General features: G+C 38.1%; 1 protein-coding gene across 4 annotated transcripts in view; it reads left to right on the forward strand.

The window, feature by feature from the left end:
• The window catches only part of MIS18BP1 (MIS18 binding protein 1), a 55961-nt gene that overhangs the window by 12464 nt on the left and 27143 nt on the right, over nucleotides 1-16354 (forward strand). For 3 of the 4 annotated variants that reach the window (XM_003901748.5, XM_009211475.3, XM_021941175.2), the window contains 4 exons: nucleotides 6407-6480; nucleotides 8178-8308; nucleotides 11264-11351; nucleotides 12786-12943. In XM_003901748.5, coding sequence (XP_003901797.2) covers nucleotides 6407-6480; nucleotides 8178-8308; nucleotides 11264-11351; nucleotides 12786-12943 — 451 coding nt within the window. The remainder of the gene's footprint in view (nucleotides 1-6406; nucleotides 6481-8177; nucleotides 8309-11263; nucleotides 11352-12785; nucleotides 12944-16354) is intronic. The other variant, XM_021941174.2, reaches the window with a different exon arrangement.

Below are 16354 nucleotides of genomic sequence, written 5' to 3' on the forward strand. Positions count from 1 at the left end.
AAGAACAGTGAGTTGAATGTAAGAAGAGCCACGTGTTAAGTCTTATCTTGCTCTATTACTAATTGTGTAGTCTTCAATAATTTACCTGTTCCCTTTGGTGATGAACATTGAATTCATTCCTACTCTTTTTTTCTGATACGGTACTACTAAAATAGTTAGATCAATTAAGATAGAAAGGAACTGTAGCATCTGAAGATTTGAGAATTTTTCCTAAATTTAATAGAGTAATCAATAAAAGACTTCAGAGCATTGAACTGTTACCTTAGGACAAATTCTCTGAAGGAAGTGGAATGGAAATACAAGCTTAAGGAGGAAGATGCAGTGTAAAATTTCCAATTGTTAAAGGTTTGCCCATTAATTATTTATTTATTTTTGAGCAGGAGTCTTCTGTCACCCAGGCTGGAGCACAATGGCACAATCTTGGCTGACTGCAACCTCCACTTCCTGGGTTCAAGCGATTCTCCTACCTCACCCTCCTGAGTAGCTGGGATTACAGGCACCTGCCACCATGCCCAGCTAATTTTTGTGTTTTAGTAGAGGCGGGGTTTCACCATGCTGGCCAGGCTGGTCTCTAACTCCTGACCTCAAGTGGTCCTCTCGCCTTGGCCTCCCAAAGTGCCAGGATTAGAAGCATGAGCCACGGCGTCTAGCCATTAATTCTTAAATGTATGGTGGTGGTTATCAAATTGAGATGGTGTATAAATTCCATCTAAATTTTAATTAATAATTTTTTAGATGAGGCCTTACTCTGTTGCCCAGGCTGGCCTCTTGGGTTCAAGCAATCCTCCCACTTAAGCCTCCCTTGTAGCCATCTAAATTTTAAAGAGTGACATACCGGTTATGGTTTTATATCTCAATATATTCACTAGAAATCCCATTATTTGAAAATATGTAAACTTTATCTATTTACTTATTTATTTATTTTATTTATTTTGGAGTCTCACTCTGTCTCCCAGGCTGGAGCGTGGTGGCGCAATCTCAGCTCACTGCAACCTCCGCCTTCCAGGTTCATGCAAATCTCCTGCCTCAGCCTCCTGAGTAGCTGGGACTACAGGCGCATGCTTCCATGCCCGGCTAAATGGTTTTTTTTTTTTTTTTGTATTTTAGTAGAGACGGGATTTCACCGTGTTGCCCAGGCTGATCTGAACCCCTGAGCTCAGGCAGTCTGCCCGCCTCAGCCTCCCAAAGTGCTAGGATTGCAGGTGTGAGTCACCATGCCTGGTCTGAAAATATTTAAAACTTTTAATGAGAAATTTTAGATGTTGAGTTAAAAATATGTGAGATGGGTTAAGCAAAAAAGTTTGAAGACAAACTGTTCTAAGAGGCCCCACAGTACTAATTTAATCATCTGTATAGTGCTATTTATCTCAGTTACCACAAGAAGTCCAAGCTTTCCAAAACTCTTATCCCTATTTAATTCTGTACTTCCACTAATTCTGTCTCAATTTCTCACTCATACCTAACTCTCCATACCTTACATTGTGTCCTTTTGAACTCCAGTTATGTCATCAGCAAAATGTTTTACTGCCAGTCTTCTATGAAGATTCCTTACACTGCTCTAACTAAAATGTGGCTTCTACAAACAACTCACTCAAGTGGTGGCTCCTTTTTCTCTCATATCCCACATTCCACTGGACCTAGAGATGACATAAGGTGTAGCTCTGTTGCTCCTCATTGCTACTTCAGGCAGTTTTTTCTTCCTTCTCTCTAAAGCTTCTTTGAAGCACGTGCCGTAAGACTTTACCAGTTGTATTCATCTGTAACACAACCTCCTAGTCATGACCTTGCATTTCTAAGTATTTGACACCTGTTAGTTTTCCCTCTACTACTTCTGTCATAATCTCCGGTTACATCTACACTCGTTTAGATGATCCATCCAACTATCTTTTTTTGATAGTCAGTGACCTTTCTCCTACCTTTACCCTCTACCATATACATTTCCATTGCTTCTCATTACCAAATAAACATGCACTGAATTTTTCAAACATGCCACTCTCTCACTGCCAACTCCTGTAGTTGAGATCATTCCCCTCTAGTACTGTTCCCCTACCCTTCACCGTCAATACTCTGACCCCTCTAAGACAGCGTTCATCCATCAACTCTCATGTCCTCATTTCGCTAGTCCATCACTATAACTATTAGAGGTTTTAAGTCTCAACTCTCTTTTTTCCCCGTTTGTCCTCCTCTGGCTAAATGCCAGCCCTGGTTAAATTTAACTGTACGGTCCTGTACCTGACAGCTGGAAGTGGCTAGGGCAAAACACACAACCATATTGGCTTATCTCATTTTAAATTTGACAACAAACCTTAAATGGGCTGTCAGTATTGCCCCATTAGTCCTGGTACATTTCACTTGTCAATCTACTCTCTGACTTTCCTGGAAGAGTAACTCACCTTTTCTCTCCTAAAACCTCCAGATCTTCTCATTCCCATTTCATTGAGAACTTCATAATAATCCCATCGGAAAATCTACCTGCTGCTGTTTTCACATACTCTGCTTTTTCCCTCCTATTAAAATGGATGAACAATTTATGCTCCTTTTCAGAGCCCATTCATTTCCTTTTACCTTAGGTGGTAAGGACATTGCCCTTTCAATTGCCCCATCAATTTTTTTTTCCTGGATTATGCTCATTAACATATGAACATGTTGAAACATGGCCTGCATTTTTTAAAAACATGCAAAGACCCATCTTTCCTTTATCCCCTGTCCAACTCCAGCTGCTACACTATTTTTTGTTTCCCTTTATATAGCAAGATATTTTGAAAGAGGTATGTGGTTTTAAGTTCTCCATTCCCCCTTGAACAGGTTTCACCTTAGACTATTCATAAAATATCCACTATTTTATGAATATTGCCCTTTCCAAGTTCAGCAGTCATCTCCATAACACCAAATCCAGTGACAGATTCTTATTTCTTTTTTTTTGTTTTCTTTTTTTTGAGACAGTCTTGCTCTTGTCACCCAGGCTGGAGTGCAGTGGTGCGATCTTGGCTCACTATAACTTCTGCCTCTGGGGTTCAAGTGATTCTGCCTCAGCCTCTGGAGTAGCTGAGATTAGAGGCACTCGCCACACCACATCCTGCTAATTTCTCTTTTTAGTAGAGACGGGTTTTCACCACGTTGGCCAGGCTGGTCTCAAACTCCTCACGTGATCCGCCTGCCTCAGTTTCCCAAAGTGTTAATGATTACAGGCATCTTATTATGTCTTTTTTTTTTTTTTTTTTGAGATGGAGTCTTGCTCTGTTGCCAGGCTGGAGTACGGTGGCGTGATGTTGGCTCACTGCAAACTCTGTCTCCAGGGTTTAAGTGATTCTCCTGCCTCAGCCTCCCGAGTAGCTGGGACTACAGGCACGCACCACCACACCCAGCTAATTTCTTGTATTTTTAGTAGAGATGGGGTTTCACCATGTTGGTCAGGATGATCTCGATCTCCTGACCTCGTGATCTGCCCGCCTTGGCTCCCAAAGTGTCTTTTTTTTTTTTTTTTTTTGAGATGGAGTCTTGCTCTGTTGCCCAGACTAGAGTGCAGTAGTGCAATCTCAGCTGACTGCAGCCTCCACCTCCCGAGTTCAAGTGATTCTCCTGCCTCAGCCTCCCAAGTAGCTGGGATGACAGGTGCCCACCACCAAGCCCAGCTACTTTTTGTATTTTGGGTAGAGAGGGAGTTTTACCATGTTGGCCAGGCTGGTCTCAAACTCCTGACCTCAGGTAATCCACCCGCCTTGACCTCCCAAAGTGTTGGGATTACAGGCATGAGCCACCACGCCTGGCCCCAAAATGTCTTTCTAAAGAAGTGTGATGCTTTATATTTTGTATTCCAGGATCTTTCCTGATTTTCTACTACATTGCTGGCCATCCCTTCTCAGTCCCCTTTGCTATTTCCTCTTCCTTTCCCCAGAATCAGTCCTAAAAATGTTGGAATTACTGCAAATCAGCCCTAGAAATGTTTCTCTACCTACACACACTCTCTAGGCTGTATTTCCAGTGTCATAGTTTTAAATTCCATCTCTATGCTGATAGCTCTCCAATATGTTTCCAGCACAGAATATTCTTCTCAACTCTACACTCATGTGCAGTTGTCTGTATGACTTTTCTATTGATATCAGATAGGCATCTCAAATTTGAAATGTGAGAAAACGTGAGATTCTCATTCTTGATTTCTTTACCGTACCTTCTCCATTGTCCTGTATTGGTACCAATTGTAATACTTTTGGCCCCAGTATTTAGGCAAAATTTTAGATTCATCTTGGACTCTTGTTTTTCTCTGATGCTCCACATCCAAACCATGAGGAAATCCCATTGACTCTACTCTCCTGAATGTGGCCTCTTCTTGCTGTTCAACCACTACCTCCTAGTCCAGGGATGACTGTCATAGCCTAGTGGTCTCCCTGCTTCCAGTATTGCTTTTCTCCTTTTTCTCCTTTTTCCAGACAGAAGCTAAAATCTTAATATAGTCTCATCTCTACCCAGCAGTCCCTTAAAATATCAAATGCCATTCTGTTCAGAATCCTCCAGTAACTTGTCATCTCAATAGAAAACACTAAGCCTTTACCATGGTTTATGGAGCTGTACTTAGTTAATCCTGGAGATCTCCAACCTCACCACTTATTCCCTCTCACTTACTCCTTTCATATTATGCCTTCCATGCTGCCTGCCTGGGTCTTTGCGCTAACTCTCTGTGCTTAGAAGAATCTTCTTGCTGATATCCATGTGACTCATTCCTCACTTTATTCAGTTCCCTCTTCCTAGACATTCTCTAACTGTTTTGTCTTAAAAAGCACCTCATTTATCTAATACCTTATATTTATTTTTCATAGTAATTATCACCACCTGACATTTTCATATTTGTTTAGATGCCATTATCCTGCTTGCCTCCACCCCCTACCTTAACACACACACAAGAATGTTGAACCTAAGAGAGGCAGCTGTTTAGTTTCTCACTGAATCTCCATTATCTAAAACATTGTGTAGAACTCAACAAATATTTGTTGAATGAATAATGAATGAACATTTTGATATATAAGCAGTATATAAGCTGTATAATAGTATGGTACAGGATTATTATCTCCATCTGACTGGTGCGTTGATATATCTCAGGTAGTTCCAAATGTGGGAGAAGGTAAAAAGAGAGTAGTATTTACTGCTGCTTCCCCAAGTCCTACCTATAATTTTTTACTTTTTTCAGAAAGAAACATTTAAAAGGGGCTTAAAAGCAGAAGCCATATCTGTGTCTTGGGTGAGGGTAAGACAAGATGGTGGATCCCCTCGCCATTACTACTGAGACCCACAGCTTATAAACCATCCTACTTACAATTTTTTATTTTGATGTATTTGCTTCTTGAGGGTCTTGTTCTGTCATCTGTTGAGGCTCACTGCAGCCGAGGCTCAAGTGATCTTCCCACCTCTGCCTCTCCAGTAGCTGGGACTATAGATGTGTATCACCACACCCAGCTAATTTTTTAAATTTTTTGTGGAATCTTACTATGTTGCCCAGGCTGGTCTTGAATTGCTAGGGTCAAACGTTCCTCCCGACTTGGCCTGCCAAAGTTCCGAGATTACAGGTTTAAGCAACTGTCCCCAGCCGTCATTTATAATTTTTTAAATGGACATAATTGACATGTGCCGTAACAAAGACTGTCCCATTACGTTTTTTCCTGATTCAGTATAAAACTACAGCTAGAGAATTTGTTTTTATTTGTAAATGTGTAACTTTATATATAATAAATTGCTACTCAAATTATTCCATAAATTTTGACTTTTTTCTCATCAAAAGTAGTTCAATTTTAAATTTTATGAAATGTATATACAGTAATTTTTTTGCATAGATTATCATAAAATGTGTTCCATTAGAATGATATTTTACTTGTAGTAAGGTAATAAGGAGTTCTCTGAGCTATTCAGATGTTTACTTTGGAATAAAATGCTGTTAAATCTAGATTACCAGCAGTCACCTTTTTAGTTTGTAGAAAATTGGAATACAGGTCTAAACTTTAAAAAAAAAAAAAAAAAAAAAAAAACACCCTCTAATTTTTTAAGGACAAAACATAACTGACTGCTTTTCACTCCAAGTTATTGGACTTTTTGCAGGACTTGGTGTTTTAATCTGTACCTTGGAATTTTACATGATTTTTTTTCCCTACCAGTTGAAATTTGATAATAGAATATTTGAAGTATAATTGCTTCTTGATTGTAGAACAAATGCAGTATAACCTGAATTCATTCTTTTCTGTTTCATTGTATACAAGAATTTTACCTATTGCTATTTAGAATAGAATGTGAATCTTACATCGATGGCACTAAGGAATATTTGGATTACTTAGACAAGTTTTTTCTTTTACTGTAAGTTAATTTTGTAATGCTCGTGCTGCAAGTAATGAGGAAATATGTTCTTTGTTTTATACCTGATTAGGTAGTTCAGCTACAGGAATGGATGATTAAAAGCATCAATAATAATACTGCTGTATGTGTAGAAGGAAAATTGATGTAAGTATACTATTTCAGTATTCTTTTAGTAAAACTTTAGTTATGTGTAAGCACTTATAAGAGGTGATGCATGAGAAATAGCATCCTCCATAAAACAATGACCTAACAAGGTTATGAACTGAAGGCAAAAAAGTAAAATTACTGTGCAGTTCCTAGCCGTGTTGATTGCTACCAGCTTTTTGTTTTTGCATGTTTACTCAAGTTATTTTTAAAATAGTGACAGTGTTAATTTGTATAGTGCTTTTTTTTTTCTGAGGTGCTAATAAGTGGACTGGTATTATCTGCTTAATTATATATGATCAGTTAATATTTACTACATGCATTTCAGTCCAGATTCTTACATCTAAATTGGGACAACCAGATATAAATTACTGATCCAGAAAAGGAATCAAAATTACTTAAAACTTTGCCATACAGCTACATATTAAGTAATCATTGGCACTTTCTGGTTCTCCCTAAAGTGAGAGCATCACCAGGTAAGTGGGCTTTACCTAATTCTGCTACTCTATTAGCACCATTTCCTATTCTTCAAGGCCAGTTTCTTAGTGCTACAAATATTTGTAATGAAATGTAATAACTGTTCTCCAGCCTGGGTGACAGAGCGAGACTCTGTCTCAAAAAAAAAAAAAAAAAAATTATAACTGTTTAAGGTACTTATGTAAGTTTATAAGTTGAATGTATAAAATCTGTATTGTCCATTCTTTATCTGTCTGCTTTGTGCACATTTCCTTACTATTAAAGATGCAGTGTAGATTGCCTTTGTTGGAATTCCATTGCTGCTGCCTACTATCTGTATTACCTGGGCAAGTTATTTATCCCGTCAGTCTGTTTCTTCATCTGTACAATGTGGATAATTGTATTACTTACCTTGTTAGTTGTGCTGAGGATTAAATGAAAGGCTAGAGAACAGTGCTTTTAGAATGTTATTTAAATGTTTCTTAAATAAGTAATTAAAGCAAAAAAGAATTGAAGAGAAGTAATACTGTATTAAGGTATAATATATGAGTTTAATCCTAGTTGACCAAAGAAAAGTAACTTGATTTCCTTATTCATCATGCTTATCATTAGTATGTTATTATTATCAGTTACCTGATGAATGGGACAGTATTCATCATTTATCTAATACATCTTCATATTTTTTTCTATTTCATATTTATTCTTTAAAGAAATATGAAGAATAGATTTATGGGTCAGTGATTTGATACGGTAATTTCTTTTTTCCTCACTTAAACCTCTTTTGGTACCTTCCAAAATGAAAGGTAAAAACATTTGGCTGTATAGCGAGGGTGAAGAAACACCAGATTAGCTGGATCCAATCTACTTTTCTGCATAAAAACTAACACAGTATAGACCCTGAAGGAGAAGGACAGGGAGATCATCCTTTGGAAGCTTAGCATCAGTTAAGCTGAAGCTGCAAGTATTTATTGCCAGCATCAGATACTGAGACAAGGCCTCTGCTCCCTTACTAATAATATTTTATAGAAGGGACATGGTTTGGCCACAGTATAGTTTTTTTGTTACAGTATTGGGATTACAATAGCTAAGCAGTTGAGTTCTGCTTTAATGTTTGGCCCTCAAATATTTTGTAATTAGACTAACAACATTGTTAGTGTTGCTGTAGCTAGAGTGTAAAATTATTTTCTGTTAGAAATTTCTGTATGAATATTTGACCTTATCAAAACTATTTTTTTTCCTAGAGATATCACTAACATATATTGGCACAGTAATGTGATTATAGAGCGGATTGAGCACAACAAACTTAGGACTATATCAGGCAACATTTATATATTAAAAGGCATGATAGACCAAATTTCCATGAAAGAAGCAGGTAAATGACTGTCATTATTGATAAGTTATTTTAAGAAGTAAAGCAGTTAATCATGTTTCTTACAGTAATACACATTTTTTAACTTTTTAATTAGGTATTTTATAATTATGAATAAATCAAAACTAAAAATTAACTAATATGTAAAACTTGTATAAAATTGGTAATTTTTTCTGATTTTTATCACTCTTCTTGACAATTTCTAATAAGTTATGTGATTTTTTTTTTTTTTTGGGAGATGGAGTCTTGCTCTGTCTCCCAGGCTGGAGTGCAGTGGCGCCATCTCGGCTCACTGCAACCTCCACCTCTGGGATTCAAGTGTGATTGTTCTGCCTCAGCCTCCTGAGTAGCTGGGACTACAGGTTCTGCCACCACGCCCAACTAATTTTTGTATTTTTAGTAGAGACGGGGTTTCACCAGGCTGGTGCTGTGCATGACCACTTCCAACATGGCACAAAAAAATGATGCAATAGCAACTGCAGGTAGCTGTGGATAAATAAGCCTGCAACAACACCCGTGGTTTCCTGTGGCCAGTCCTTTTCATGCACGGGATCCACATACACCCCCAGGGAATGGACACAGAGTGTTAAGAGTTGGGAATTTTTTTTTTTTTTGGAGTCTTGCTCCGTTGCCCAGGCTGGAGTGTAGTGGCATGATCTCAGCTCACTGCAACCTCCACCTCCTGAGTTCAAGCGATTACTTGTGCCTCAGCCTCCTGAGTAGCTGGGACCACAGGCATGTGCCACAACGCCCAGCTGATTTCTGAGACAGTGTCACCATGTTGGCCAGGCTGGTCTTGAATTTGTGACCTCAGGTGATCCACCCACCTCAGCCTCCCAAAGTGCTGGGATTACTGGCGTGAGCCTCTGCGCCCCGCCTGATTTGTGTGAGTTTTAAAATATCAAATGAAATACTCCTTGTTTATAAGGAATTATGTTATAAGAATATAATTTAACTCCCTAATTCCTCTCTTTGTTGAACCTACCTGGCACAACCCCAGTCCTGGTGTAACCTGATTTTCTACCTATGCCTTGCACACAGCTGAATATAATTGGAGAAAAACACATCCAAGTAGTCTAAATTTATGTTTACTAGCAACAAGTTACAGTCCCTTAGTGGTTTCTTGGTGCTGCTTGGTATCCTACCATATTTCCCTAATTCATTCACTCTCCTGTCCTTCCTGATGACTCCTTCATATTTTGAGAAATCTCCAATACCACCTCCTTATTACTCTCTCTCAGGTGGGCAAAGTAGGGGAGAGGGCAGAGCACCTGAGCAAGAGGAACAATCAGAAGGATATTTCTTTACCACGTCTACTCACCTGCTTGGATCAGCACCGGCTTTTATTATGGATGAACTAGCACGTTACTGTCTGTCAGCCTCTCCATTTGTACACTAGCTCTCATTTTCTCTTTTACTCAAGGATGTTATTCCAGTAACACTCCCTTCTCCTTTTTTTTTTTTTAAATTTCTGTTTTAACCACATTTCTCCTTTTAGCCAGTATTGTTCTCATTTGTAGCAAAACAACTCATATAGTTTGTTTATATTTACTTCTGTAAATCTAATTTCTCTTGAATTTTCTTCCATTTTTTTTTCTTGAACTCTCTTTAACCTCCCCGGTTCTTCACCAAAACAACCCATATCAAAGTCACTAGTGGCCTCCACATTGCTACATTCAGTATACACTTAACAGAGTTAATCATTCTTACCTTTTTGAAATACTTAGTTTCTCTAATACCATATTCCAATTTCTGTGCTGCCTCACTGCCTGCTCCTTCTTAATTTCTTTGTGTATTTCTCCATTTTTTTCTAATAATGGGGTAGCTTGGGGCTCTTAATACACTCTGTGGTACGCTGATTCCTTTTAGTCTTTAAATATAATTTATATGATGATGAATGCGAATTTTATATCTCAAAGCAGGACCTCTCCCGTTAGTACCCAATTCGTTTTTGACATCTCCACTAGGATGTCTGTAGGCATTTCAAACTTAATATATCTAAAACCTGATCTTTTCCCTTAAATTTTTTAAACCTATAGTATTCCCCATCTTTCCATGTATCAGTAGCCAGAATTCTTGGAGGCATCCTTAAATTCTCCATTTCTCTCATACCCACATCAGTGTGTGGGTCAGTACATCCTATTAATGTATCTCCAAAATATATCCCAAACTGAGACCTCTGCAGCATCACTATAGTCCAGACTTTCCTCATAATTTGTCTGGATCATTACAGTGGCCTCCTAACTGGTCTCATTCTTTCTCTCCTCACTCTTCCACAGGCTCGTCTCAAAACAGCAGTTTGCTTTAGCAGTCCTGTTAAATAAATTAGATCCTGTAGCCCCTCTGCTTGGAATCTTTCCATAGCTTCTCATCTTGTCCAAAGTAAATGGCCAGTTCTATAAAATGACTCTAAGGCCTTATATTATAATCTCTCATGCTTCTTACTGCCTCTGTTGCCCATGTGAGTGGCCTCCCAAGTTCTAACCCCTCCTCATGCCACTTAAGTTGTTTCAAACAGGCCAGGTATACTCTTGCCTTGCACTTTATGTTTTGTTTCCAGTATTCTAACCCCATATTACTACATAGCTCAATCAGTTTGTTCAAATGATGCTATTTCATTGAAGACTTCCCTGATTATCCTTTTTTAAATTGCTGTTCACCCCTCTACTCCCCCATGAACATATCAATACACCTATCCGCCCATCCCTGTATAACCATCTAACAAACAATATATTGTACTTATTGGTTAGCTTTTTTTTCCACATTAGAAGGCAAGTTCCATGAGGATAGGAGTTTTTGTCTGCTTTGTTTACTGCTGAATTCTGAATATCTATAATAGTACCTGGTGCATATTAAGCAATAAGTGCATATTTCTTGAATGATTTAATGAATTAATTATATCTCTTTAAAATTCTAGGCTTTTAAATACTTTTGTTGTTGTTGTTTATCCTTAAATAGGGTATCCAAATTATCTCATAAGGAAATTTATGTTTGGATTTCCAGAAAATTGGAAAGAGCACATTAATAATTTTCTGGAACAGTTAAGGTAAAATGTTGTTTTATGTTTTTAGAAGTCAACTTTATTGAGATACCTTTACAGTTTATTATGTGTGTGCATAATTTACATTTAATTATGTGTGTGCCACCATGTCCAGCTAATTTTTGTATTTTTAATAGAGATAGGGTTTCGCCATGTTGGCCAGGCTGGTCTCGAACTCCTGCCTGGCTGCAAGCGATCCACCTGCCTCAGCCTCCCAAAGTGTTGTGATTACAGGCATGAGCCACTGTGCCTGGCCTGAGGTACAGTTTACATTTAATTAAATTCACCTGTTTAGATATTTGTTTGTTTGAAATACCATTTTTTTTTTTTATTTTTATCTGAGATGGAGTCTCACTCTGTCACCCAGGCTGGAGTGCAGTGGCAGGATCTCGACTCACTGCAAGCTCCGCCTCCCGGGTCCCATGCCATTCTCCTGCCTCAGCCTCCCGAGTAGCTGGGACTACAGGTGCCCGCCACCACGCCCGGCTAATTTTTTTTGTATTTTCAGTAGAGACAAGGTTTCACCACGTTAGCCAGGACGGTCTCGATCTCCTGACCTCGTGATCCACCTGCCTTGGCCTCCCAAAGTGCTGGGATTACAGGCCTGAGCCACTGCACCCGGCCGGAATGCTAGCTTTGAAGTTTGCTTTGGTCTGTGAAGCATTTCAGAAGCAATAACCTTTTACTAGAACTTCTGTCGAATTTAGTAAATCTCAAAGGAAAATAAAACTTTTGACATATGTCAAAGAGTAATTCTTAATCATTTACCCTTCAAAAGGCATGCAGTTATTAAATACTAATGTGCAGTTCTTCCTTCTTTTTTTCATTCATTTTCTCAGTAGTTATGGAGTGTCTGCTACTTTACAGACACTCTAGTTGATGCTGGTGAAACAAGAATTTGATTTATTCTTGCCCTTGTGGAACTCATAAGGGATACAGACTTTAAACTTAATCACAGCACAAATATAATAATTGATAACGGGGGCTGGCATTTTTTTTCTGTAAAGAGCATATTCTGTAAAGATAATATTCTTGCGGGCATATTGCCTCTATTGCAGCTATTCAGCTCTGCCATTGTAGCAGAAGAGCAACCATAGATAGTATATACATGAATTAGCATGGCAGTGTTTTAATAAACTTCATTTACAAAAACAGGCAACTGGCAGTTGTCCTATAATATCAGTTTAAGTAGGAATTTTAAGAGCATCTAGTGGGAAGCAGTTTGCAGATCATATTTGAGTCCTTTGACTTAAGCTGTTACACCTCAGTTCTTTGTGAAGGAAGGGAGTGGAAGCCATGAAGGATTAATAATGTAAGATTAAAGATACCCTGCCTGGGTGGAAAGAGCTTTATGGGGGAGGGGTTTTTATTTGTTTATGAAGATTTTGTTTTGTTTATTTGAGAATCAGTGTTAAGGAAAAATAATATAATTGTTTTTAGGGCTGGTGAAAAGAACAGGGAGAAGACTAAACGAAAACAGAAAATTGGAAGATCTGTTCGTGACATAAGAAAATCAATGAAAAATGATGCACAAGAAAACCAAACAGATACCGTTCAAAGAGCCACCACCACTTATGATTTTGATTGTGATCAATTGGGTATGTTTTGTCTTTACTTCTCTGTTGGTACAGTGGTAAGTTCTTACATGGTCTAAATTGTTTATGGTTTATAATGTGTATAGTATTGTGTTCTTTGACTTATACTGCCCCCACATTCCTGCTTCTTCACTACTAAATGAGAAGTAACTATAATACAAATTAATCATGGTCAGTATTCAGCTTGCTTCATCAAATTTCACCTTTGGCTGGGCCCAGTAACTTATGCCTGTAATCCCAGCATTTTGAGAGACTGAAGTGCAAGGATCGCTTGAGCTCAGGAGTTCGAGATCACCCTGGATAACATGACAAGACCCTGTCTCTACTAAAAGTCAAAAAAATTAGCCTCCCATGGTAGCACATACCTGTGTTCCTATCTTCTTGAGAGGCTAAAGTGGGAGGATCACTTGAGCTCAGATGGTTGAGGCTGCAATGAACCGTGTTTGTGCTACTAGACTCCAGTTTGGGCATCGGAGTGAGACACTGTCTCAAATAATAATAATAATAATAATAATAACCTTTTTATTAATCAGAATATCAAAGAGCACTGGTAAACATATTAATGAAAGATGATTGTTCTTTTAATTTCCTTGACCCAAAGTATTTAAGCTGCCAACCTACTGCAAACCTATTGTAAAGACATATTTTATTTTTGTACTAAATTTCATTGCTCCAAATAGGCAAAATCTGTTTCCTTTCATGGAGGAAATGGAATTGAAGAAAATGGTTTTCTTGAATGACCATTGCCATAAGGATAGATTGCAGAACTGTTGTTTTTTTTTTTTTCTCTTTTTTAATAAGGAGACCAACTTGCCAGAGCAGAACTATTTTGTATCAGCTCTTTGCCATCACTATAATCTGCTTCACCTGTGTAAAAATGTATGAACATTAACTTACAGCTCTTTCTAAACAATATAGATGAGTAAAAGTTACTAAAATATGTTGTAAACATTTCTGCTGATTTTGCCTTAACCTTGTAACTAAGAGCTTTACAGAACTTCCAAAACTTGAAAAAGAGTTCAAGAATCCTGCCAAAAACATAGCACCATACTGGATATAAATGTACCTGTATCCTATTCTAACCACTCCTCAACCCCCATTTGAACTTCCACCCTGAAACTTTGCTTATCCTTTCTAATGCAGAGAAAGGAATAAATTAAATATGCAGATGGCTGCTTCCCCAGAGCTAGCAAAAAGTCACTTACCATTGCCCTAGTTCCTTCTGAACCCTTCCTCTTTTTATCAAAAGTCATCCTATTTTCCCTAAATTAGGCATATTGCTTGAGCATCTTGAGTATGCTGGAACCTTGGGGCTTCAGCACCTGCTCTCTACTTTTTTACTCCTAAAACAAGAGAATCTTTAACAGTATATCTCACTTTTAATCATTTATTAGTCTTTAGTCTTGGTTCTTATCTCTTCCTGTACCCCATTTCACTTAGAGCCAGCACTTATTAGGGATTTGATCTTTTTTTTTTTTTTTTTTTTTTTTTTAATTTTTTTTTTTTTTTGAGACGGAGTCTTGCTCTGTCGCCCAGGCTGGAGTGCAGTGGCGCAAACTCGGCTCACTGCAAGCTCCGCCTCCCGGGTTCACGCCATTCTCCTGCCTCAGCCTCCCGAGTAGCTGGGACTACAGGCGCCCGCCACTGCGCCCGGCTAATTTTTTCTATTTTTAGTAGAGACGGGGTTTCACCATGGTCTCGATCTCCTGACCTCGTGATCCACCCGCCTCGGCCTCCCAAAGTGCTGGGATTACAGGCGTGAGCCCGGGATTTGATCTTAATTGCGAATATTATCAGTGAAGTGTTTAAGAAAGCTAGTGGCAAGAGAAATGAATAGAAATTTAAAAGACTAAAGTTTGATAACTATTTTACATACCAGCTTACCAGCTGTGTCCATAGGAAAATCACTCAGCTCTTTTTTTTTTTTTTTGGAGATAGTGTGTTGCTCTGTCTCCCAGGCTGAAATACAGTGGTGCAATCATGGCTCACTGCAGCCTTGACCTCTTTGGTTCAAGTGATCCTCCCACCTCAGCCTCCAGAGTAGCTGGGACTCCCGGCATATAGTACTGCACCTGGTTTGTTTTTTATTTCTTGTAGAGATGGGGTCCTACTATGTTGCCCAGGCTGGTCTCCTACTCCTGGCCTCAAGCAGTCCTCCCACCTTGGCCTCCCGAAGTGCTGAGATTATAGACATGAACATAGCACCTGGTGTCAACATTTTTAAAGTGCTTTCCATGAACCTTGGTCTGTTAAGTTTTAGGAACTTAGAGATGAATAAGGAATGATTCCCGCCCCTCCTACCCCCACGGATCTTAGTTTAGGGGCAAATATTAATGTATTCTGTTAGGATTATATCATTTTTCTAGTGTGATTCATTAAATCTTTGTTTAATGAAACTGTTAGACACTATCTTCATATCACATAAGTTATTTTGAGTGGTGGTTGGTTGGGGCTGTTATTAATTTTATTATCATTGCACTTTGCATGAAAAAAACAAAACCACAACTAACATTATATAGCTAAGATTATGTAAAGGTACCAACCTGAATTAATTTAAGATAATGTAATTTTATGTATGTGTTTTAATGATTTGCCTAAAAAGTACTTGTATATCATATTATTGCTCTTAAAGCACTCTATCTCTGTTATTACACTTACCAGAGTATATGATAAATGACCTATCATAATAGAAGCCTCCTTCATTATATGGTAATATTTTCAAGAGCAAAGACTAGTCAGTACACTTTTAAAGTATAGCTTCTAGAAGAATAACAAAAATGTTTTTTACTTTTTATGAATCTGTTTTAACTTACCTAGAATTCCAGCTTAGTAACTGTTGAGCGTATATTATATACTGTATAATTTAGTTTTGCTCAAAATTTTAATTACAGAAATTTAGTTATACATTGGAGTACACAAACTAGTTGAAACATTAACACATTAACTTACATTAACTACATACATGAAGAAATAGAAGAGGAACAGTTATTAGCTTTCTATTTATTTGATGTGCAGTTAGGATGAACAGGAATTTTTATTTACAAAATGGATTAACCTTACTATTTTGTCTTTAGATGTGACTAGGAAGATCCAAAACAGATGGTCATGAATAATATGGCTGTCTAGGCTTTTTAAATTTTTTTTTGAAGGAAAAAAAGTGATTTGAACAAAATATAGCCCTATACAGAGTGATTCTGTCCAAATAAAATTGCTTTATATCCTAGTCAAATTATAACAAATATTTATGACAGAGGGATTAGACAGATTATCATTATTATTTCTGAGACAGGGTGTTGCTCTGTCACCCAGGCTGGAGTACAGTGGCATAATCACGGCTCACTGCAGCTTCGACCTCTCTGGCCCAAGCGATCCTCCCACCTCAGGCTCCCAAGTATCTGGGACCATAGGCATGCC

The sequence above is a fragment of the Papio anubis genome, chromosome 7, assembly GCF_008728515.1.
Source record: "Papio anubis isolate 15944 chromosome 7, Panubis1.0, whole genome shotgun sequence".
Classification (NCBI taxonomy): domain Eukaryota; kingdom Metazoa; phylum Chordata; class Mammalia; order Primates; family Cercopithecidae; genus Papio; species Papio anubis.